The 23,846-nt window shown below is 47.9% G+C and overlaps 1 protein-coding gene across 1 annotated transcript in view; it reads left to right on the top strand.

The window, feature by feature from the left end:
* The window catches only part of LOC145359946 (myosin-7B-like), a 90,850-nt gene that overhangs the window by 53,446 nt on the left and 13,558 nt on the right, over positions 1-23,846 (top strand). The window contains exons 22-31 of the mRNA XM_080214831.1: positions 1-80; positions 4,077-4,311; positions 5,008-5,250; positions 8,125-8,301; positions 10,151-10,296; positions 11,168-11,258; positions 13,076-13,465; positions 15,943-16,069; positions 17,133-17,251; positions 21,004-21,200. The exon at positions 1-80 is cut by the window's left edge and continues 57 nt beyond it. Coding sequence (XP_080070957.1) covers positions 1-80; positions 4,077-4,311; positions 5,008-5,250; positions 8,125-8,301; positions 10,151-10,296; positions 11,168-11,258; positions 13,076-13,465; positions 15,943-16,069; positions 17,133-17,251; positions 21,004-21,200 — 1,805 coding nt within the window. The remainder of the gene's footprint in view (positions 81-4,076; positions 4,312-5,007; positions 5,251-8,124; positions 8,302-10,150; positions 10,297-11,167; positions 11,259-13,075; positions 13,466-15,942; positions 16,070-17,132; positions 17,252-21,003; positions 21,201-23,846) is intronic.

Raw genomic sequence — 23,846 nt, 5'->3', positions numbered from 1 at the left:
GCCAAGATCCTGACGCTGATGCAAGCAAAATGCCGGGGCATGTTGGCACGCTCGGAATTTAGGAAGTTGGTTATAATAAGGTGAGGATCTCTCCCACCAATCAAATCCGTGGGATCCAATGGGAGTGATGGGATCACAGACTCCAACATCAATGGGCTACTCGGTGCTGACAGGATCCCCGGATCCCGAATCCAATCTGTTGGTTTGATCCTGAAAGATCAGACAGATAAAAGTCTGGGAAATGAAACTGACTGGTCCACCCCATCGTACACACCGGGTGAACTGAGGGCTTTGTCCTGTTACTCATTCGCACCTTAACCACAGCCTGAACAGGAATAGAGACCATTTTTTGTTGTTGAATCTTCATCATTAATTCTTCAAAGATAATAGCATTTCCCATTCAACGTATCAAAGACCTTCATGGTTTTATAAACATTTAAGAACAAAGAAAATTACAGCCCAGGAACAGGCCCTTCGGCCCTCCAATCCTATACCCACCGTGCTGCCCAACTGAACTAAAACCCCTTGTCCTTCCAGAGACCATATCCCTCTATTCCCATCTCATTCATGTATTTATCAAGATGCCTCTTAAAACTCACGATCGTATCCGCTTCCACTACCTCCCCCGGCAACGAGTTCCAGACACCCACCGTCCTTTGTGTAAAAAAAGCAGTTGCCTCGTACATCTCCTCTAAACATTGCCCCTCACACCTTAAACCTGTGCCCCCTAGTAATGACTCTCCCACCCTGGGGAAAAGCTTCTGACTGTCCACTCTGTCCATGCCTCTCAATCTTGTAGATTTCTATCAGGTCTCCCCTCAATTTCCATCGCTCCAGTGAGAACAAACCAAGTTTCTCCAACCTCTCCTCACAGCTAATTCCCTCCATACCAGGCATTTATTCACTCTTCTCGACTCCAATGGAGATATTCCCACTCTCGCAAATGTCACTTCAGGCCTGTGACTCCCCTCGTATGTCTGAAGATTCAGTGTAAGTTTAATATTCTTTCTAGAATGGAGAATTGACAACAGAGCATTATAGTGTAGCTGTGAACTCACCATTCCCTATCCTGACTGTAAGACCCTCTGTGATCTTGTACTCTGTACATTTCTTTATCAAACACAAACAGCTGCTGTTCTCCAAATATTCATCTACAATCTCATTGGCTATATGTGATTCAGCTCTCGAAATTTTCCTTCATTCTCTTTGTGTTTGTAAAACAGTCAACCAAAAATTCCAACCTTCAAGAAAATAGTTCTGAAATCTTTACTTACGTGTGTGTTACGGACAGGAGGGGGGTTAATTTAAACCGCCCTGATTTATCCACAAACAGAAAGGGGTTTTGGATTTTTGATTACCCCCTTGGTGGTGTATTTCCCAGCTCCTCAACTTCACAGCAAACCCGAGACAGGGTGAATTTAAAGGGTTCAGGAAGGTAGCAACATGGCCTCCTTTTCACTCATACAAAGAGAAAGGACTTTACAGGGCAAAGGTCATAGAGAAAAGAGTCCAAAGTTTAGAACCTGATGGTGTATTCCTTCACAGAGGCCGGCAGGTCGAAAACTGATGCTGGATAATTCACTTTACCAGTGGAGATGCTTGTACGGTGGGATGAGCATGCAGAGATGAATTATTCTTGTAGGAAATGGTGTAGATGTTTAAAGGTTCCAATGCAAACACTATAGACTGGACAAGCTATTCACATAGAGAGGACCCTTTTTCTGTGCAGCTGTTTGGTAGCTGGAAAGATGCCAGATTGACTGACCACACAGCAAGACATGTAACTGGTTCTTCCAACTAGGATGGGGCATTTCACTCCCACTTCCCCACTTTGGCAAAGGATGTATATTCCTTTGTCTGGATTCTTGGGGATTGGTAATGTTTCAACTATTGAGAATTTTGAAGGGAATTGCAGGGTCCTTTGTCCTGGCAGACTAGTTATTCCATTGGGTAGGCCTGGCTTCAGGAATGTAGATGGCCTTTTATAATTTCCATTGAATTTGATTTCTGCAGCCACACCTTATCTTCATCATTAATGAGGCACAAGATACTGCAACGCAGCTCTTATTGTTTGAAAGTACAGCCAGACTTAGCTTCAGTCATTTTAAAGCCTTTGTCTAGCTTATTTTAGCAAGTCGCCATGAAGTTATATAATTCATAAAAATATGGTATGAGATCCTGGCTCTATTACATGTGTGATAGGTGGGCAAAGTGTAATCTTCAATCACTTCCATGCAGAATGTCTGAGATCATCAAACCATAGACCCCCTATAGTACAGAAGGCCATTCAGTCATTGGGATTGGTAATGTTTCAACAGTAAGAATTACATAGGAAGTTGAAGGGTCCTTTGTCCTAGCAGACTAGCCATTCCACAATTCCACCCAGGCTGTATTCCCATCACCCCACATATGTACCCCTGACATGAGGGTCAATTTAGCACGGCCAATCAACCTAACCCGCACACCTTTGGACTTTGGGAGGAAACCGGAGCACCCGGAGGAAACCCACGCAGACATGGGGAGAACGTACAAACTCCACACAGTCATAGAACATAGAATCCTACCATGTAGAAAGAGGCCCTTCAGCCCATCGAATCTGCACCGAACACAATCCCACCCAGGTCCTATCCCCATATCCCTACATATTATACCCACTAATCCCTCTAATCTACACATCCTGGGACACTAAAGGGCAATTTCTTAGCACGGCCAATCAACCTAACCCGCACATCTTTGGACTGTGGGAGGAAACCGGAGCACCCGGAGGAAACCCATGCAGACACGAGGAGAATGTGCAAACTCCACACAGACAGTGACCTGAGCTGAGAATCGAACCCAGGACCCTGGAGCTGTGAAGCAGCAGTGCTAACCCACTGTGTCACGGCGCTGTGCCAAGATCATCAAAATTAAATGGTAACACAAGGATTTGGACATTCCCTCAGGGAAGGCAAAGATGAAACAATGCAGCTAAGGGCTGCTCACACCCTCTGAATACCTCACACTACTGCAAAGGTGCTCTACATTTAAACTTTCCTCTGAAACTGGGGAAATGTTTAAAGGCATTCAGCTCAAAAGATATAGAGAATGCTTGAAGCTTAATTTGGGCAAAAATGTAACATCTCAGTGGACATATTGGAACATGTCATTTGTGACAGGAAAATAATGGATTACCATCAATTGTGTCTACTCAGTTCATTTTCCCGCAGTCTTAGATGGTGTTACTTTAACAAATCCCCCTGCTTTGGTAGGACGTAAGAACAGGAGTAGGCCATCCAGCCCCCAAATCATGACTAGTCAATAGTCTTTATAAGACCTTTGTCAGACCCCACTTGGAGTATTGTGCGCAGTTCTGGTCGCCTCACTACAGGAAGGATGTGGAAGCTATTGAGAGAGTGCAGAGGAGATTTACAAGGATGTTGCCTGGATTGGGAGGAATGCCTTATGAAGATAGGTTGAGGGAACTAGGTCTCTTCTCCCTGGAGAGACGAAGGTTGAGAGGCGACCTGATAGAGGTTTATAAAATGTTGAGAGGAACAGATAGGGTGGATTCTCAGAGGCTATTTCCCCGGGTTGAAATGGTCGCTACGAGAGGACACAGGTTTAAGGTGCTGGAAAGCAAGTACAGAGGAGATGTTAGGGGAAAGTTTTTCACTCAGAGGGTGGTGAGTGAATGGAATCGGCTGCCGTCGGTGGTGGTAGAGGCGAACTCGCTGGGGTCTTTTAAAAGACTTCTGGATGAGTATATGGGATCTAATGGGATTGGGAGTTACAGATAGTTCTATGGATTGGTAGGTATAGATGTGATCGGCACAACTTGTGGGCCGAAGGGCCTGTTTGTGCTGTAGTGTTCTATGTTCAATACTCCATATCTTTTAATATCCTTCCCAAACTTCCTTACAATGCTTTAAATATCCTTCCCAAACTTTAATACAACTCCCAACAAACCTCTATCTCATCCTCGCGTGAGCCCAGCAGTCTGGAACTGCGTGATGTTGGCACTGGGTAAGATGTACTTGGGAACATGTGTTCTTCCCTTAACAAGGATGTTTCTCCTTTGGTGTGTTTGTTTTATTCAGGGACGCTGTCCGGATCATCCAGAGAAACTTCCGGACCTTCCAGTGCGTGAAGAAGTGGAGTTGGATGAAACTGTTCTACAAGATCAAACCCTTGCTGAAGTGTGCAGACGCTGAGAGGCAGCTCCAGCAGCTGAAGGAATCGCTGGAGAAATCCGAGTGTATGAGGAAGGAGATTGAGGAACAGCGTCACGCGCTTATCCAGGAAAAGAATGATCTACTTCAGCAACTGCAGACTGTGAGCTTCTCACCATCACTTAACCTTTCCACATTCAGTCGGACAGCTTGATGGCACAGTGGGTAGCACGGCTGCCTCACAACACCAGGGACCCGGGTTCGATTCCAGCCTCGGGTCACTGTCTGTGTGGAGTTTGCACATTCTCCCCATGTCTGTGTGGGTTTCAAACTCCAAAGATGAGCAGGTTAGGTGGATTGGCCATGATAAATTTCCCCTTAGTATCAGGGGGATTAGCAAGCTAAATACATGGGATTATGGGGATAGGGCCTGAGTGGGATTGTTGTCAGTACAGATGCGATGGGCTGAATGGCCTCCTTCTGCACTGTAGGGATTCTATGATTGTGTGAATGTTTGTGCTCCTTGGAGTTGCACTGAGTCACTAATACTTAATTGTGTGAAATAAAGGCTCATGCTATAGAAGATTGGCTAGCAATACAAACAGATATAAATGGGTCTTTTTCTGGTTGTCAGAATGTAATGAATGGTGTGCCGCAGGGATCAGTGCTGGGTCCTCAGCTTTTTACAATTTATATCAATGTTTTGGATGAAGTGACCTATATTATTGTTGTTAAGTTTGCTCCCGATGACACACAGGTACCTAGGAAAGTAAGTGGTGAGATTCGGGACTTTGTTTTCGTGGAGAATATATCCCCACTGACATTTCTAAATTCACCCCTTTAAATAAAATCTTTCCAGGATCAGGAAAACCTGGCTGACGCGGAGGAGAGGTGTGATCTGCTGATGAAGACAAAGCGACATCTGGAATCCAAAATCCAGGAGCTCCTGGAGGGTCTGGAGAGTCAGATGAAGTTGAGCCAAGAGTTGACCAACAGGAAGCAAAAACTGGAGGAGGAATGTGCGGAGATGAAGGCCAACATTGACACCATGGAGGGCACGCTGAGCAGTATGGGGAAGGAGAAACGTGCTGTCGAGAACAAGGTATTGCCCACGAGAAACCAATGCCCAGACCTCCCGTTGGCAATGCCAGTGGATGGGGCTCTTGTCAGCCATGTGGACTCACAGGAGATTGCATCTGTTGTCTTCATGGATACACAGATTGTAAAGAGTTAGTTCTTAGGAAGGTTGGTGTTTATCATCTCAACTCTTGTTACCCTGACCCTGCTAAATAGACCACATCAAAGGGTGTATATAATCAGGTGAGTGTGGGACTGGAGTCACATGTAAGCCCAACTCATAAGGTTGCATAGTTTGAATATTAACAAACCAGTTGGACTTTTTTTTTATTCATTTGTGGGATAAGGACATCACTGGCTGGCCAGCATTTATTGCCCATCCCTAGTTGCCCTTGGGTGGCAGTTAAGAGTCAACCACATTGCTGTGACTCTGGAGTCACATGTTGGCCAGACCGGGTAAGGACGGCAGATTTCCTTCCCTAAAGGACATTAGTGAACCAGGTGGGTTTTTCTGACAATGGTTTCATGGTCATCAGTAGATTCTTAATTCCAGATATTTTTATTGAATTCAAATTCCACCATCTGCCTTGGCGGGATTCGAACCTGGGTCCCCCAGAACATTAGCTGAGTTTCTGAATTAATAGTCTGGTGCTAATACCACTAGGCCTTCACTTCCCCTACTTTATGCAAACTTAATAGATTTTACAAATGCCAGTTCTTTCGATAAACTGAAATTAAATTTTTGAAGTGGTGGACCGCAAGGCTCTGTTTTGGGGCCACTGCTGTTTGTCATTTTTATAAATGACCTGGATGAGGATGTAGAAGGATGGGTTAGTAAATTTGTGAATGACACTAAAGTTGGAGGAGTTGTGGACAGTGTGGAAGGATGTTGCAGGTTACAGAGGGACTTAGATAAGCTGCAGAACTGGGCTGAGAGGTGGCAAATGGAGTTTAATACAGAAAAGTGTGAAGTGATTCACTTTGGAAGGAGTAACAGGAATGCAGAGTACTGGGCTAATGGTAAGTTACTGGGTAGTGTGGATGAGCAGAGAGATCTCGGTGTCCATGAGCATAGCTCCCTGAAAGTTGGCACCCAGGTTGATAGGGTTGTTAAGAAGGCGTACGGTGTGTTAGCTTTTATTGGTAGCGGGATTGAGTTTTGGAGCCGTGAGGTCATATTACAACTGTACAAAACTCTGGTGCGGCCACACTTGGAGTATTACGTACAGTTCTGGTCACCGCATTGTAAGAAAGATGTGGAGGCATTGGAAAGGGTGCAGAGGAGGTTTACCAGGATGTTGCCTGGTATGGTGGGAAGGTCTTATGAGGAAAGGCTGTGGGACTTGAGGGTATTTTCGTTAGAGAGAAGAAGGTTACAAGGTGACTTAATAGAGGCATACAAGATGATCAGAGGGTTAGATAGGGTGGACAATGAGAGCCTTTTTCCTGGGATGGAGATGGCTTGTATGAGGGGACATAACTTTAAATTAAGGGGTGGTAATTATAGGACGGATGTCAGAGGTAGGTTCTTTACTCAGAGGGTAGTAAGGGCGTGGAATGCCCTGCCTGCAGCAGTTGTGGACTCGCCAACTTTAAGGGCGTTCAAATGGTCAGTGGATAGGCATATGGATAACATTGGAATAGTTTAGGTTAGAGGGTCATTAGATTGGTCCCACTGGTCGGCGCAACATCGAGGGCCGAAGGGCCTGTACTGCGCTGGAATGTTCTATAACTTGAATTGACGTTTTACCGCAATTATTAGTCCAAGCCTCGAGATAACTGATCCAGTAACAAAACCACTGCCGGTAGCTCTGCTTATTTCAGCAGCAATGGCAATTTTAAATAGAAGCCATTTGACCCGATACCCACTGCTCCGCCCATATCCCCTCTCGAGAGTTAATCGTGTCAGGAACTCCATCCCTAACAGCACTGTGGGTATACCTACACCAGATGGACTGCAGTGGGTTCCAGAAGGCAGCTCACACCACCTTCTGAAGGGGCAGTAAGGGATGGGCAGTAAATGCTGGCCTAGCCAGCAACACCCACATCCTATAAATGAGTAAGAAAATTACATTCCATACTTTCATGTTCTGCTATGTAATTTATTCCAAACTTTTTGTGTTAAATCTGGATTTCTGTGTGAGTGGCATCGTTCATCTTTTGGGTAATTACAAAGAACAAAGAACCGTACAGCACAGGAACAGGCCCTTTGACCCTCCAAGCCTGCCTGGATCATGTTGTCCTATCTAGACCAATCATTTATATCCCTCTATTCCCCATCTGTTCATGTGTCTAACCAGGTAAGTCTTAAATGTCACTAACGTGTCTGCCTCAACCACCTCACTTGGCAGTGCATTCCAGACCCCCACCACTCTCTGTGTAAAAACTTCCCCCACACATCACCACTGAACATTTCCCCCCTTACCTTAAACTTATGCCCCTTGTAATTGTCATTTCTGTCCTGGGAAAAAGCTTCCAACTGTTCACCCTATCCATACCCTTCATAATTTTATAAACGTCTGTCAGGTCACCCCTTAGCCACCGTCTTTCCAGGGAGAACAATCCCAGTTTATTCAATCTCTCCTCATGCCTAATACCCCTCCGTTACCAGGGAACGTTCTGTTCTCTCTCCAAGGCCTCTACATCCTCCTTGGCAAAAGAACTGTGGGGAGATTGAGGGTTTTTCTCCACAGGGAGCTGTTAAGGTCTGGATGCAGATTCAACAGAACTTTCAGGAAGAAACTGGATATCTAACTGTGCAAGTGTAGGGGAATGGGCCAAATCGGGGAGCTCTTTCAAAGGGCTGCCACTGGCTGGATGGGCTGAATGGCCTCCTCCTGTGCTACGATTCTCAGCAGAATGATTGGGTAACGTCCCACCACCTTCTCTCTGTCTGTAGGTGAGAAACCTAACGGAGGAAACGGCGGAGATGAACACGCTGATTGCGAAGCTGAGGGCCGAGAAGAGTTCTCTACAGGAAGCCCACGCAAACATCCTGGAGGATCTACAAATGGAGGAGGAGAAGGTTAACAGTCTGACCAGGGCCAAGGCCAAATTCGAGCAGCAGGTGGAAGATGTGAGTGCGATAATGGGGTTAAAGGGGAAAGGGCAGGGAGAGGTCATCAATATTCAGAGGGGGAAAAACCAACCTGAGGCCTGTTCCAAAAGTTCGTGCTACCAAATAATTGGACTTTAAGCTGGTGTTGTGAGACTCATTCCTGTGCCCACTCCAGTCCAACGCCGGCATCTCCACATCTTGAATTTTGATAGCATCTTTAAACATTGTAATAACATAGCAAACCAGTTCATAGGAACAAAATCAGACTCATAGACTCCTACAGTGAAGAGGGAGGCCATTCGGCCCATCAAGTCTGTACTGAGATAATCCCACCCAGGGCCCTATTCCCATAACCCCATACGTTTACCCTAGCTGGTTCCCCTGACACTAAGGGGCAATTTAGCATGGTCAATCCACCTAAACCACACAACTTTGGGCTGTGGGAGGAAACCGGAGCACCCGGAGAAAACCCACGCAGACACTTCCCAAGCTGGGAATCGAACCCTAGTCCCTGGCGCTGTGAGGCAGCAGAGCTAACTACTGTGCCACCGTTTCAGAACTGAGATATCAGAACTGGTGACCAATAGAGGTCAGTGTTAAGGAGCAGTGTGCAGGAGAGAGAAGGGGAAATGTTTAGAGAGAGAATTCCAGACCTTAAAGCAGCTGAAAACAAGGTTACCTCTGGTGGAGCGATTAAAATCGAGGGTTATTTAGGAGGAGAAACTGCAGGAGGTTCTCAGGCTGAAGGAGGCTATGAGGTCAGGGCAGGCGAAGGCCATGCGGGGATTTGAGAAGAAAGATGAGAATTTGAAATCAGAATGCTGAGGTGACCTCACTGGGTTATCTTCAGAAGGTCATGCATTTCCACAACTGCTGACTGCCCTCTGTGTGGAATGAGGGTCTGGCACCTGAAGGGTTAACATGGGACTGAGCACAGTACCAACAATACAGTGAAATAGGAGAATATTATCACCCACACCTAGGGTTCAATCTCGTGTTGCACAGAGACATAGAACATAGAACACTACAGCACAAACAGGCCCTTCGGCCCGCAAGTTGCGCCTTTCATATCAGGGTGAAGATTCCTGGGGGTTTCCTGATCGGGATGTCGATGGGTTGGCAGTGGGTTGAAGGATGGTTTGTCTTCCCGTGTGTGTGGTTCGGAAGTGGGAGAGCAGTCAGGCAGCACTGGAATGACTGGGTTTGGAGGTAACAAAGGCACAAATGAGGGTTCCACGGCAGATGGGCTGAGGTCAGGAGTGGAAATAGGCAACGATAGTGGCCACGTCATTCTGGAGTTGTAAGTTCCTTCAGTAAGCAGAACTGAAATCTGAATTGTGGACAAGCAGAATAGGAATCCTCCAACAATTTGACGCATACAGGCAAGTTGCATTGTCAGAATTGAAATACAGGCTGTACTCCCCAAATTTCCACATCAGTTCTTTTTTCATAGAATCATAGAATCCCTACAGTCCAGAGGGAGGCCATTCAGCCCATTGAGTCTACACCATCTACAATCCCACCCAGGCCCTATCCCCATACATTTACCCTAGCCTGTCCCCCTGATATTAAGGGTCAATTTAGCGTGGCCAATCCACCTAACCCATACATCACTGGACTGTGGGAAACCGGGGCTCCCAGAGGAAACCCACGCAGACACGGAGATAATGTGCAGGGTCACCCAGGGCTGGAATGAAACCCTGGCCCCTGGCTGGGTGAGGCAGCAGTGCTAAACGCTGTGTCTCCGTGTCACCCCCTAAGTCGTTCATTCCCAGGATGGTAAGCTGTAAACTAGTGAAGTGTCAGAGGGGTCAGCGCTGGGGCTTCAACTATTTACCATCTACATTCATCACTCTTTCCTCTGAAGACGGAAGCAATGTTGGAGGAGGAGAAGAAGATCCGAATGGAAGTGGATCGAAACAGGAAGAAGTTGGAGGAAGATCTGAAACAGACGCTCGGAACATTGACAGACCTGGAGAGTGAGAAGGTGCAAATGGAGGAAAAGCTAAGGAGGTAAATGCAGGGAGATCTGTGCAGTAGCTGGTCTGCGTTTGGGTGCTGGATACTTGAGGGAGTAGGTCTGCGTATGGGTGCTGTATACACGAGGGAGTGGGGCTGCGTTTGGGTGCTGGATACTCGAGGGAGTGGGGCTGCATTTGGGTGATGTATACTCGAGGGAGTGGGGCTGTGTTTGGGTGCTGTATACTCGAGGGAGTGGGGCTGCGTTTGGACGCTGGATACTTAAGGGAGTGGGGCTGTGTTTGGACGCTGGATACTTGAGGGAGTAGGTCTGTCTATGGGTGCTGTATACACGAGGGAGTGGGACTGTGTTTGGGTGCTGTATACTCGAGGGAGTGGGGCTGTGTTTGGACGCTGGATACTTGAGGGAGTAGGTCTGTGTATGGGTGCTGTATACACGAGGGAGTGGGGCTGCGTTTGGGTGCTGGATACTCGAGGAAGTGGGGCTGCGTTTGGACACTGAAGAATGGAGGGAATAGGACTGCGTTTTGGGTGATGGGGAATGGAGGGAGTGGGGCTGTGTTTGGGTGCTGTATACACGAGGGAGTGGGGCTGCATTTAGATGCTGTATACTTGAGGGGAGTGCGGCTGCATTTGAACACTGAAGAATGGGGGGAATGGGACTGCGTTTTGGGTGATGGGGAATGGAAGGAGTGGGGCTGCGTTTGGGTGCTGTATACTCGAGGGAGTGGGGGGATTTTTCTCGTGCACACTGCCCTGATCTTGCCGTGTGTAAACACCCTTATCTCAGTCACCCCCTGGTCCACTTTCCACTTGAATATAAAGCAGATTCTCGTGCGTTCTGCAGTGACAATCCAGCTGTCAGTCACATTGCTGTTTCATGGTTTTCTCTGCTGTTTCCCAGGACAGAGTATGAGATGGGAGAGCTTCAAACAAGTCTCAACGAGGAACAGAGTTTAATTTCAAAGCTGCAGAAGAGGATAAAAGAACTGCAGGTACTTGCTGTGCTCACTCATCCCCTCCATTTCATTATCTTCCCCCGAGCCTCGCTAATGTCTCCTTCTCAAACATTTATCCAGTTGCCTGCTTTTGAAGATCATCGAATCATAGAACCCTACAGTGCAGAAAGAGGCCATTTGGCCCATCGAGTCTGCACCGAACACAATCCCCCCCAGCCCCTCCCCCCAGATCCCTACATATTATACCCACTAATCCCTCTAACCTACACATCCCTGGACACTAAGGGGCAATTTTAGCAAGGCCAATCAACCTAACCCGCACATCTTTGGACTGTGGGAGGAAACCGGAGTCCCCGGAGGAAACCCACGCAGACACGAGGAGAATGTGCAAACTCCACACACACAGTGACCCGAGCCAGGAATTGAACCCAGGACCCTGGCGCTGTGAAGCAGCAGTGCTAACCATTCTGCTACCGTGCTGCTCCAACGTTCTTATTGAAAGTTGAAAGTTCTTATTGAAAGTTGAAAGTTCTTACTGAATCTGTTTCCACCACCCCTTCAGGCAGTGCCTTCCAGATCACAGCAAGTGGCTGAGTTAGAGATTGCTTCTTCTTGTCAATGACCTTACAGCTGGTTGTGAATTATTCACACTGCCAGAGGAGGCAAATTACTCCCGCTCCAGTCACACATCCCTGTTTACAGACAACATTCATCCTACTCAGGACTCAGGTGTGATGGATAAATGCAGACGTTTAATCCCACCACAGCAGCTTGAGAATGTGAATCCATTATTAAAACATAAAGCTGGAAGTTAATATCTGGTATCAGTAAAACTATTGTGATTGCTGTAAAATCCCACCCATTTACTGATGCCCTGTGGTGGCTGATGAACCCTCCACACGACACCAATCCATCAGTTTTGACTAACTCACCTCAGGGCAATGAGCAGTCGGCAATAATCGATCACATCCCAAGAATTCACTCGAACAAAGTGAAGGTTTCAGCAATAAATTACAACTGAACACTTTTTTGGGCAGAAAGAGTGAGAGACCCAGTTACTCCTGTTTCCATGGTAAATGATAAAGATTTAGATTTCTGTAGCACAGTTAATGGCCACCAGACATGTCACAGCACTTTACAGCCAATGAAAGAGTGTGCCGTGTAGTCACTGTTGGGAACACGGCAGCCAATTTATGCACAGCAAGATCCCACTCAGCAATGGGATAATGACCAGATTCATCTGCTTTTGTGGCAAGTAAATCCTTCTTAGGGAAGGAGACCAAAACGGTGCGCAGTGGGTTCCTGGGGTGGTATCACCAAAGCCTCATATAATTGCAACAAGACATCTTTACTTGCACACATGCATATAAACACACACACATACACACACACACATGCACGTGTGCCGACACACCTTCTCAAATACATGCATGCACATGCATGCATACATGTGCATACATACATGTGCACAGACATGCATACACATGCATCGCGCGCACACACACATTCACACACACACATACACACACACATTCACATACATATACACACACATATACACACACACATATATACACACACACACATATATACACACGCACATATACACATTCACATACATATACACACTCATACACACACATATACACACACACACACGTATATACACACACACATATACACATTCACATACATATACACACACACACATATACACACACATATACACACACACATATACACATTCACATACATATACACACATATACACACACACATATACACACACACATATGCACACAGGTGTCACAGTGTAATCTGTTGCTGCTCTATTTATTTGGTCTTTTGCCCAGTCTCACAACCAGGAGCTGACAGAGGAGTTGGAGGGTGAGCAGGCGGCTCGAGCAAGAAGTGAACGGCAGCGAGCAGAGCTGGAACTGCGGCTCCAGGAACTGACCGAGCAGCTTCAGCTGGCAGGAGGGGCGACCAGCGCCCAGACAGAACTCAACAAGAGGCAGGAGGCTGAGTGCCAACGCCTGCAGCGGGAGCTAGAGGAAAGCCGCCTCTGTCAGGAGAAGATGGCGGGAGAACTCCGGAGGAAGCAGGCGGATGTGGTGGGCGATCTGGAGGAACAGGTGTACAAGCTACAGCACGTCCAGCAGAGTCTGGAGAAAGAGAAACAAGCTCTAAAGATCGACATGGATGTGATGAGTTCAAACATTGACCAGCTTGCCAAGGCAAAGGTACATTTACTGGGAGGTTAACTTTGTTTGGGAATACACTCTCCCATTTGTTCCTGATGGTGGGGAAGTCCAGAACGAGGGGTCAGGAGTCAGAATGAGGATAAGGGGTAAATTTTTTAGAACTGAGGTGAGGAGAAATGTCTTCACCCAGAGGGTGGGGAATGTGTGGAATTCACTATTGTCTGATTTCAAGAAGAAATTAGATCTAGCTCTTTGGGCTAAAGGGATCAAGGGACACGGGGGGGGGAAAGGGGAGATCAGGAGATTGAATTTGATGATCAGCCATGATCAAAATGAATGGTGGAGCAGGCTCGAAGGGCTGAATGGCCTATTCCTGCTTCTAGTTTCTATGTTTCTAGTTTAATCTTCTGTGGTTTCAGACGTGGCACAGTGGTTAGCACTGCTGCCTCACAGCACCAGGGACCCAGGTTCGATTCCCGGCTCGGGTCGCCATCTGTGTGGAGTTTGCACATTCTCCTCGTGTCTGCATGGGTTTCCTCCGGGTGCTCTGGTTTCCTCCCGCAGTCCAAAGATGTGCAGGTTAGGTTGATTGGCCATGCTAAGAAATTGCCCCTTAGTGTCCAGGGTAGCGGAGATTAGAGGGATTAGTGGGTATAATATGTAGGGGTATGGGGATAGGGCCTGGGTGGGATTGTGTTCAGTGCAGACTCGATGGGCTGAAGGGCCTCTTTCTGCACTGTAGGGTTCTATGATCAATGATTCCTCCGAGTGTTCTAGTTTCCTCCCATAGTCTGAACAATGTGCTGGTTAGGTGCATTGGTCATGCTAAGTTCTCCCTCAGTGTACCCGAACAGGCACCGGAGTGTGCCAACTAGGGGATTTTCACAGTAACTTCATTGCCATGTTAACGTAAGCCAACTTGTGACACTAATAAATAAACTTTAAACTCCTGACTCTTAGGCAGATGAATGGGTGTAAGTGAGGAAGGGGATATAATACTGCTGAACTCACAGTGGGCAGGATGGTTATAGATTACAGCTTCAGAGATCGGGCAGGTCCAGGGAAAGAGATACAAAAATACTGCAGATGCTGGAAATCTGAAATAAAAACCCAAAACACTGGAAAAACTCAGCAACTGGGCGGGGGGAGAAACAGAGTTAATGTTTCAAATCTGTCTGACCTCAGGCCAAAGGGGCGATCCTTTAAAACAGAGATGAGGGGGAATTTCTTCAGCCAGAGAGCGGTGACTCTGTGGAACTCTTTGCCACAGAAGGCTGTGGAGGCCGGGTCATTGAGTGTCTTTAAGAGAAATATAGATAGGTTCCTGATTAATAAGGGGATCGGGGTTATGGGGAAAAGGCAGGAAATTGAGATGAGAAAAATATCAGCCATGATCGAGTGGCAGAGCAGACTCGATGGGCCGAGTGGCCTAATTCTGCTCCTATGTCTTATGGACTCTTCAGAGTGAAGAGAGGAAGAGTGTGTTAGGATTATATCCTATATAAAAGGGAGTGGAACAGGGTCAGTGATAGGTGGGAGAGATAGCAATGAAATGTTTAGAGCACAAGATAGTGGAAGTGTTAATGGCATTATGAAGTACCAGGACTAGAGGGCACAGCCTCAAAATAAGGCGGGGAGGGGGCAGTTTAGATCGGAGTTGAGGAGGAACTTCTTCACTCAAAGGGTGGGATCTCTGGAATTCTCTGCCCATTGAAGTGGTGGAGGATTCCTCGCTAAATATATTTAAGACACGGGTAGATAGGTTTCTGATAGACAAAGGATTTAAGGGTTATGAGGAGAGGGCAGGAAAGTGGAACTGATCCACTTCAGATCAGCCATGATCTTATTGAATGGCGGGGCAGGCTCGAACGGCTGGATGGCCTACTCCTGCTCCTATTTCTTATGTAGTATGGGAGGGGTTAACAGCGATGTAAAGATATCAGAATATTTAGTGGGAGAATAAAGGTAAGTGCCTCAGTGAAAGCAAAACTGGAGAACAAGTGATAGATGGCCCAGTGGGGAAAGGGGGTTTGCATTAGGACAAAAAAATGTTTTGGATAAAATAAGGGTGAAGGAGGAGGAGAAAGGTCATTGGTTACAGTTGTTGAACTCAATGTTGAGTCCAGAGTGTCTCATTGGAAAGCAGTTTGTGTTGGGCTTCACCTGAAGCATGGCAAAAAGCCAAGGGTGGACGTGTGGGTATGAGAGCAAGAGTTAGAATGGAGCACAGCGGGAAGGCTGGGCTCGTGCTTACAGGCTGAGTGCGGCTGTTCCACAAAGCGGTCACCTCCCGCTGTCTGAATTTAGTCTCTCCTATGTGGAGGTGACCAGGGAAATAAACATGGAAATCACCTTTTACTGGCACTGACCCAGAGCTGGGCTCTCGGCCCCCAGTCCCCACCCTGGATGGTCAGTGCTATCGGACCGGGGGGTCTGGAGGGAATGCTGCCGCTGTGACAGGGACTTTGCTGCAGGAACACGAGGTGGTTTTTCAGCTGGATTTCTCTGTTATTCAGGCTGACTCTGAGAGACGCTGTCACCTACACGAAGCTGAAGCCAGGGAGGCGAAACTGAAAATCGAGGAGCTGCAGAGGGAGCTGAACAATCTCAGGACACACACCATGAAGGCAAAGTCAGAACAGGGTGAGGAGGCTCAAGTTTAATCTCAGAGAGGGCGGGTGGGAGAGGGAATGAGCAGAGGTGACAAGGCACAGGAAGAGGAGGCCATTCAGCCCATCAACAATATGCCTACTGTCTGCACGCCAATCCAAGGGGAGACAGTGTCGTATGGGCTAGTATTGCAGACAGGCAGGGTAATGTTCTGGGGACCCAGGTTCGAATGTCACCACGGCAGATGGTGAAATTTGAATTCAATAAATAAAATCTGAAATTAAGAATCTACTGATGACCACGAAACCATTGTCGGTTGTCAGAAAAACCCATCTGATTCACCAATGCCCTTTAGGGAAGGAAATCTGCCGTCCTTACCCGGTCTGGCCTACATGTGACTCCGGAGCCCCAGCGATGTGGTTGAAAGTCCTTGGGGATGAGCGATGGTGGCCCAGCCAGTGACCCACACATCCCATAAACACACACAAAAGACCCAGTCCTTCCCTTCCCCCATTCCTATCTGGGTTATATCTCTCACTGGCCAATCCAATTTCCATTTCATCATCCCTGCTTCCACCATCCCGATGGGCAGCGAGTTCCTTTCCCGCTCCTGGGAAGGTGATGGATACACGGTGACTGATCCATTTCTGATGGGGTATCTTCATCACCACCAGAAGAACAATCTTCACATTCCTCCTGCCTGGCTTGTTAAATCTGTGACCCACTTGTCCTGGTACCATCAGTACTCGGATCTTGAGTCCCCCGGAGAGATTAAACTCATTCCCACATTCAGGAATGAGGCAGGAGTCTCCGCCCAGCTGCTGACATCATCAGAGCACAATTTGCATATTTAAAGGGGAGCATTCTTGTTGGCCACAATGTAAAATGTCTATCAGATCCGGCCAGGTTCAATCACAAGGTAGGAAGTAAAACCAAACTGAAAGTAATTGCTAGAATTTTCCATCTTCACCTCTTTTATATCTGGGGGAGAGAAGATATTGTGAGGCAGAACGAAAAGAGAGTGGTTTGTTTGAGCTGTCAGTTATACTGCTGTGATACATTGGGGTTCTCACTCTGAGAACATCTCTGCTTTCAGGAGAGCTGTCACAGCAGTTGGAGGAACGGGATGTCTTAATCGCACAGTTCACACGGATGAAAGTGGCTCTGAACCAACAGATTGAGGAACTGAAGAACAATCTGGAGGAGGAATCGAAGGTTTGTGTCTACATACAACATTACAGCGCAGTACAGGCCCTCGATGTTGCGCTGACCAGTGGAACCAATCAATGACCCTCTAACCTAAACTATTCCATATGCCTATCCACTGACCATTTGAACACCCTTAAAGTTGGCGTCTCAAGTGGGTCCCAGCCTCTCTGGGGCCTGACTCTCAAGCAGCCCCCAGCAACAACTTCCAATAATAAAAACAGAAAATTCTGGATAAACTCAGCAGTCTGGAGAGAGAAAGAGTTAACGTTTCGAGTCCACACGACCCTTCCACAGAACTGAAAGTTTCCCATTTTCCTTTCATCCATTTCCCAGATGTGGATTTCACAGGAAAGGTGAATGTTTCTTGCCTGTCCCTAATTGCCCCTCAGAAGGTGGTGGTGGGGGGGGGCTGCCTCCTTGGATTGCTGCAGTCCTTGAGATGAAAGTGGTAAGAGAACAGACTCGCTGCAGGCTATACATACCAACAGCTGAGTGACCACACGACTGGTGTGAATGAAACTGTACTGAGACTGATCCATCTGTTATTTACAAACCCCTCCACCTCCTTACTTTAGTTCATTTCCTTCTTTGAGACTCACATTGGAGTCACAGAGTCATTGCAGCAGAGAAGGAGGCCATTCAGCCCCTTGAATCCACGCTAGCTCTCTGTAGAGCAATCTGGTGAGTCCCATTGCTCTATTCTGTAGTCCAGTAATTTTGAGTTCCTCGCTTGGCAATCCAGTTTCCTTCTGACCCTCTCCGATTTCCCCATCCTCTGGAACGTTACCACGTCCCGCTTCCTCAGATATTCTCTTTCCTGATAGGCAATATTCCATATTGAAAACCCCCACCATGGTGCCAGCTGCTGAACTGTGGTGGTGATACAAATAAAATATCGCTCGTTAGTTACTGACACTCACTAAATAACAACCAAGTATGAATCTATGAAAGGATTACACACTTATCAACATTTCAGCATACCAATAATTAATTACAGCTCTCCTTAGTTTACAGGATTAAGAGGAAAAGGGTGGCACACTGGTTAGCACTGCTGCCTCATGCACCAGGGACCCGGGTTCGATTCCTGCCTGGGGTCACTCTCTGTGGGGAGTTTGCACATTCTCCCCATGTCTGTGTGGGTTTCCTCTGGGTGCTCCAGTTTCCTTCCACAATCCAAAAGATGTGAGTGTTAGGTGGATTGGCCATGCTAAATTGACCCTAGTGTGAGGGAGACTAGCAGGGTAAATGCACGGGGATAGGACCTGGCTGGGATTGTGGTTGGTGCAGACTCAATGGGCTGAATGGCCTCTTCCTGCACCGTCGGGATTCTATGATACATCACTCCATGTTTTGTATTAAATCCACATGGGAGAGACCAGCAACATGGAATAAAAATCCACAGCCAATCAGGAAAGGCGATCCTGTCCAGGGTGATCACATGCTGTGGTTTTCCCCGCCCCCTCACCAGTGACATCACAAGGTTCCCGCCCACAAAGGGTAAGAACCTCATTTTAATACATTTGCATTGATTTTTATCAGGATCTCTGCAGATTTTCCCTCCCTCTCTCTGTATTTACAAATAGTGTCACCGTGATGTAGTATTGGTGAGATTTACAGCAGGTTCACCCAGACGTGAACTGTGGGTGCCCCTCGAGGCACAATGATGAGTATAGCTCCCGGGAGAGAGGGCCCATCCAGAGCTCTGCTGCCTTCAATCCCAACTCGCACTGAGTACTGTTTACCTGCTGCCTTCAGAGTGCACTCACCTGCTCTGCTTCCCTGTGCACCAACACCCCAGAGAGAAACCCATTCTCATCTGGGCTGAGATCCTTCTGCACCCTCCCTATCCCGGTCACCTCCTCCAACCCTCCCTATCCCTGTCACCTCCTCCAACCCTCCCTATCCCTGTCACCTCCTCCAACCCTCCCTATCCCTGTCACCTCCTCCGGCTCCCTATCCCTGTCACCTCCTCCGGCTCCCTATCCCTGTCACCTCCTCCGGCTCCCTATCCCTGTCACCTCCTCCAACCCTCCCTATCCCTGTCACCTCCTCCAACCCTCCCTATCCCTGTCACCTCCTCCAGCTCCCTATCCCTGTCACCTCCTCCGGCTCCCTATCCCTGTCACCTCCTCCGGCTCCCTATCCCTGTCACCTCCTCCAGTTCCCTATCCCTGTCACCTCCTCCGGCTCCCTATCCCTGTCACCTCCTCCGGCTCCCTATCCCTGTCACCTCCTCCGGCTCCCTATCCCTGTCACCTCCTCCAACCCTCCCTATCCCTGTCACCTCCTCCTAAAACTCGAAGCACAAATGTGAGGTAATACATTTTGGAATGTCGAATACAGATGGAAAATATACAGTAAATGGCAGAACCCTTAAGAGTATTGATAGGCAGAGGGATCTGGGTGTACAGGTACACAGGTCACTGAAAGTGGCAATGCAGGTGGAGAAGGTAATCAAGAAGGCACACGGCATGCTTGCCTTCATCGGGCTGGGTATTGAGTTTAAAAATTGGCAAGTCATGTTACAGCTTTATAGAACCTTAGTTAGGCCGCGCTTGGAATATAGTATTCAATTCTGGTCCCACACTACCAGAAGGATGTGGAGGCTTTGGAGAGGGTACAGAAAAGATTTACCAGGATGTTGCCTGATATGGAGGGCATTAGCTACGAGGAGAGGTTGGAGAAACTTGGTTTGTTCTCAGTGGAGGTTGAGGGGCGACCTGATAGAAATCTACAAGATTATGAGGGACATGGACAGAGTGGATAGTCAGAAGCTTTTTCCCAGGGTGGAAGAGTCAATTACTAGGGGCACGGGTTTAAGGTGTGAGGGGCAAGGTTTAAAGGAGATATACGAGGCCGATTTTTTACACAGGGATAGGAAGCCGGAGGAGGTGACAGGGATAGGGAGCCGGAGGAGGTGACAGGGATAGGGAGCCGGAGGAGGTGACAGGGATAGGAAGCCGGAGGAGGTGACAGGGATAGGGAGCCGGAGGAGGTGACAGGGATAGGGAGCCGGAGGAGGTGACAGGGATAGGGAGCTGGAGGAGGTGACAGGGATAGGGAGCCGGAGGAGGTGACAGGGATAGGGAGGGTTGGAGGAGGTGACAGGGATAGGGAGCTGGAGGAGGTGACAGAGATAGGAAGCCGGAGGAGGTGACAGGGATAGGGAGCCGGAGGAGGTGACAGGGATAGGGAGCCGGAGGAGGTGACAGGGATAGGAAGCCGGAGGAGGTGACAGGGATAGGGAGCCGGAGGAGGTGACAGGGATAGGGAGCCGGAGGAGGTGACAGGGATAGGGAACTGGAGGAGGTGACAGGGATAGGGAGCCGGAGGAGGTGACAGGGATAGGGAGCCGGAGGAGGTGACAGGGATAGGGAGCCGGAGGAGGTGACAGGGATAGGGAGCCGGAGGAGGTGACAGGGATAGGGAGCCGGAGGAGGTGACAGGGATAGGGAGCTGGAGGAGGTGACAGGGATAGGGAGCCGGAGATAGGAAGAGACAGGGAGCTGGGTTAAGGTACAGGGATAGGGAGGACACGAAGATCTCAGCACAGATGGGAGTGGGTTTATATCTGGGGTGTTGGAGGTGGGGAAGTTGAGTTGGTGAGTGAGCACTGGGGGCTAATGTGGAAACCATGACGGAGCAAAATTATTCACCCATCTGAATATCTCCTTGAGCTGGCTGTTGGTGTTTGCCACGTGGCTATGTGAATGCAGCTTGTTGTTGTACATGATATTGTTTGACTCTCCTGTCCACAGCTCAGGGTGGGGCTATCTCACAGCCTGCAGGAATCACGCAATGACTGCGAGGTCCTCCGGGAACAGCTCGAGAAGCAACAGGAGGAAAAATCCAACCTTCAGAAGTCGGCCTGCAAGGCCAACGCTGATGCTTTACTGTGGAAAACAAAATATGAGACAGAGGGCATTCAGAAACTGGAGGAATCGGAGGAAGCCAGGTACCGTGTCTGATTTTAACCCAAAGCAGACAGAGAGTAGAGAACGCTGGAAAGAATCAGCTGGTCTGACAGCATCTGTGAAGATGCTGAGAGTGAAGGGCACAGATACAGCAGCAAAGAAGGTAAATGGTATGTTGGCCTTTGTAGCAAGAGGATTCGAGGAGAGGAGCAGGGCAATGTATAGGACATTGGTCAGGACACAGCTGGAGCATCGTGTACAGTTTGGATCTCTTTATCTGAGGAAGGATGCCCTTGCTATAGAGGGAGCACAGAGGAGACTGATTCCTGGGATGGCAGCTCTGTCATACGAGGAGAGATTGAGTCAGTGAGGATTATATTCACTGGAGTTTAGAAGAGTGAGAGGGGATCTCATAGAAACTTATAAAATTCTAACAGGGTTAGACAGGGTAGATTCAGAAAGAATGTCCCCGATGGTGGGGGAGTCCAGAACTAGGGGGTCATAGTTTGAGGGTAAGGGGTAAACCTTTTAGAACTGAGGGTGAGGAGAAATTTCTTCACCCAGAGGGTGGAGAATGTGTGGAATTCACTCCCACAGAATGGAGTTAAGGCCAAAACATTGTCTGATTTCAAGAAGAAATTAGATATCACTCTTAGGACTAAAGGGACTGAGGGATTTAGGAGGAAGAGAGGGATCAGGATATTGAATTCGATGATCAGCCATGATCAAGATGAATGGTGGAGCAGGTTTGAAGGGCGGAATGGCCTACTGCTGCTTCTAGTTTCCTCTCAGCTAACCGGTTTTCTATCCATCTCAATACACTCCCTCCAATCCCATACACTTTAATCTTGCATAATAATCTCCTGTGCGGGACTTCATCAAACGCTTTCTGAATGTCCAAATATACTACATTGACCGGTTCCCCCTTATCAACTCTATCAGTTACATCCTCAAAGAATTCCAACAGATTTGTCTAGCATGATTTCCCCTTCATTAATCCATGCTGACTCTGTCTGATCCTGCCACTGCTTTCTAAATGCTCTGCTATAAAGTCCTTGATAATGGATTTTCCCCACAATGGATGTTAAACTTACTGGTCTATAATTCCCTGTTTTTTTACCTTCCAATCTGCAGAAACTGTTCCAGAGTCTATAGAATCCTGGATTAAGGGGATTAAGGGTTATGGGGAGAGAGCGGGAAAGTGGAACTGAGCCACGACAGATCAGCCATGATCTTATTGAATGGCAGGGCAGGCTCGAAGGGCTAGATGGCCTACTCCTGCTCCTATTTCTTATGTTCTTATGGATGATGACTACCAATACATCCACTATTTCTACAGTCACTTCCTTAAGTACTCTGGGATGTAGATTATCAGGCCTGGGGATTTATCCACCTTCAATCCCACCAATTTTACCAGCATCATCTCTCTACTTATATTGATCTTCCACAGTTCTTTCCTCTCACTAAATCTTGCATTCTCCAACATTTCTGGCATCTGATTTGTGTCCTCTTTTGTGGAGACAGAACCAAAGTATATATTCAGTTGCTCGGTCATTTCTTTGTCCCCTATTATACATTTTCCCTTTTCTGTCTGTAGGGGACCTGTGTTTGTCTTCACCAACCTCTTTCTCTTCACGTATCTACAGAAACTCTTAGTATCAGTCTTTATGTTCCCTGCAGGCTTACCTTCGCACCGTATTTTCCCCTTTGTTTGCTGAATTCAAAACTGCTCCCAATGCCCAGATCTATTATTTTTCTTGGCCAATCTGTAAGCTTCTCCCTTGGACTGGATACTCTCTCTGGTCCACTGACATTACCACTACACCTGGGAAGGTGAAGGTACTTTAGTAATCCTCATTCTCAAACTCACTCAAGTTCCAAGCAGCATGGATCAATTGAGGCTCTGAAGTGCCAAGTGCCCAGCTCATCACATTGGGCAAGGGTTGGGGATGCCTCCTTTTCAGGACTTCTCTGCCCAGTGGGATAGTCCCCACCAACCCTTCCTTTCCCCCACAAGATATCCCCCTCATCTCCTCTGAGTTTCCCCTCCCTCACTGTCCTAACCACTCTGGCTTCCCTCTTACCACATCCCTAGCCGGGATCTCTGAACTCCTGGCACTGCCTGCAACGATGTGGAGATGCCAGCGTTGGACTGGGGTAAACACAGTAAGACGTCTGACTTCTTGCTGCCTGCCTGCAATACCAGCTGTGGCCACTGCTCCCAGTGGTGCTGCGGGGACAAGAGAGCAGCCAGCCAGTTGACTGACCAGCAGCTCTCAAGGGGTGGGACCTCACCAAAGATTGGCCTGCCTTCTGTCCAATTACAGGTCTCTCAGCTGTTAAATATCTGTGGGACGAGCTGGCCAAGCTGAGGGGAGGGTATTTTTTTTGCCTCTAATCTTTATCCCAGAGAGAGGGGTGGAGGGGAGAAGGGTGAGGGCAAAGGGATCCTACCCTTTGTATAAAATTCAACCCTTGTGTGGTTAGAGTCAGGTCCTGTTATCTCAGTTCTCTCACTTCATTCCTTCCATCCAAAACTGGGCTTGCTGTACGTGTTTTGACTAAATCCCAGTGAGGAGATCACAGGAGCAGGATTGGGGTTCTGCTGAGCTTCTAGCGATGATGGTCTCACACTTACACACCATGTCTCGATGCTGCACTGTGTAACAACTTAATACTCCAATCCA

Source organism: Carcharhinus amblyrhynchos, chromosome 2 (genome assembly GCF_965287045.1).
Source record: "Carcharhinus amblyrhynchos chromosome 2, sCarAmb.v2.hapA, whole genome shotgun sequence".
Taxonomy (NCBI): Eukaryota; Metazoa; Chordata; class Chondrichthyes; order Carcharhiniformes; family Carcharhinidae; genus Carcharhinus; species Carcharhinus amblyrhynchos.
Note: the sequence above shows the minus strand (reverse complement) of the source record. Positions and strands in the feature narration are given on the sequence as shown.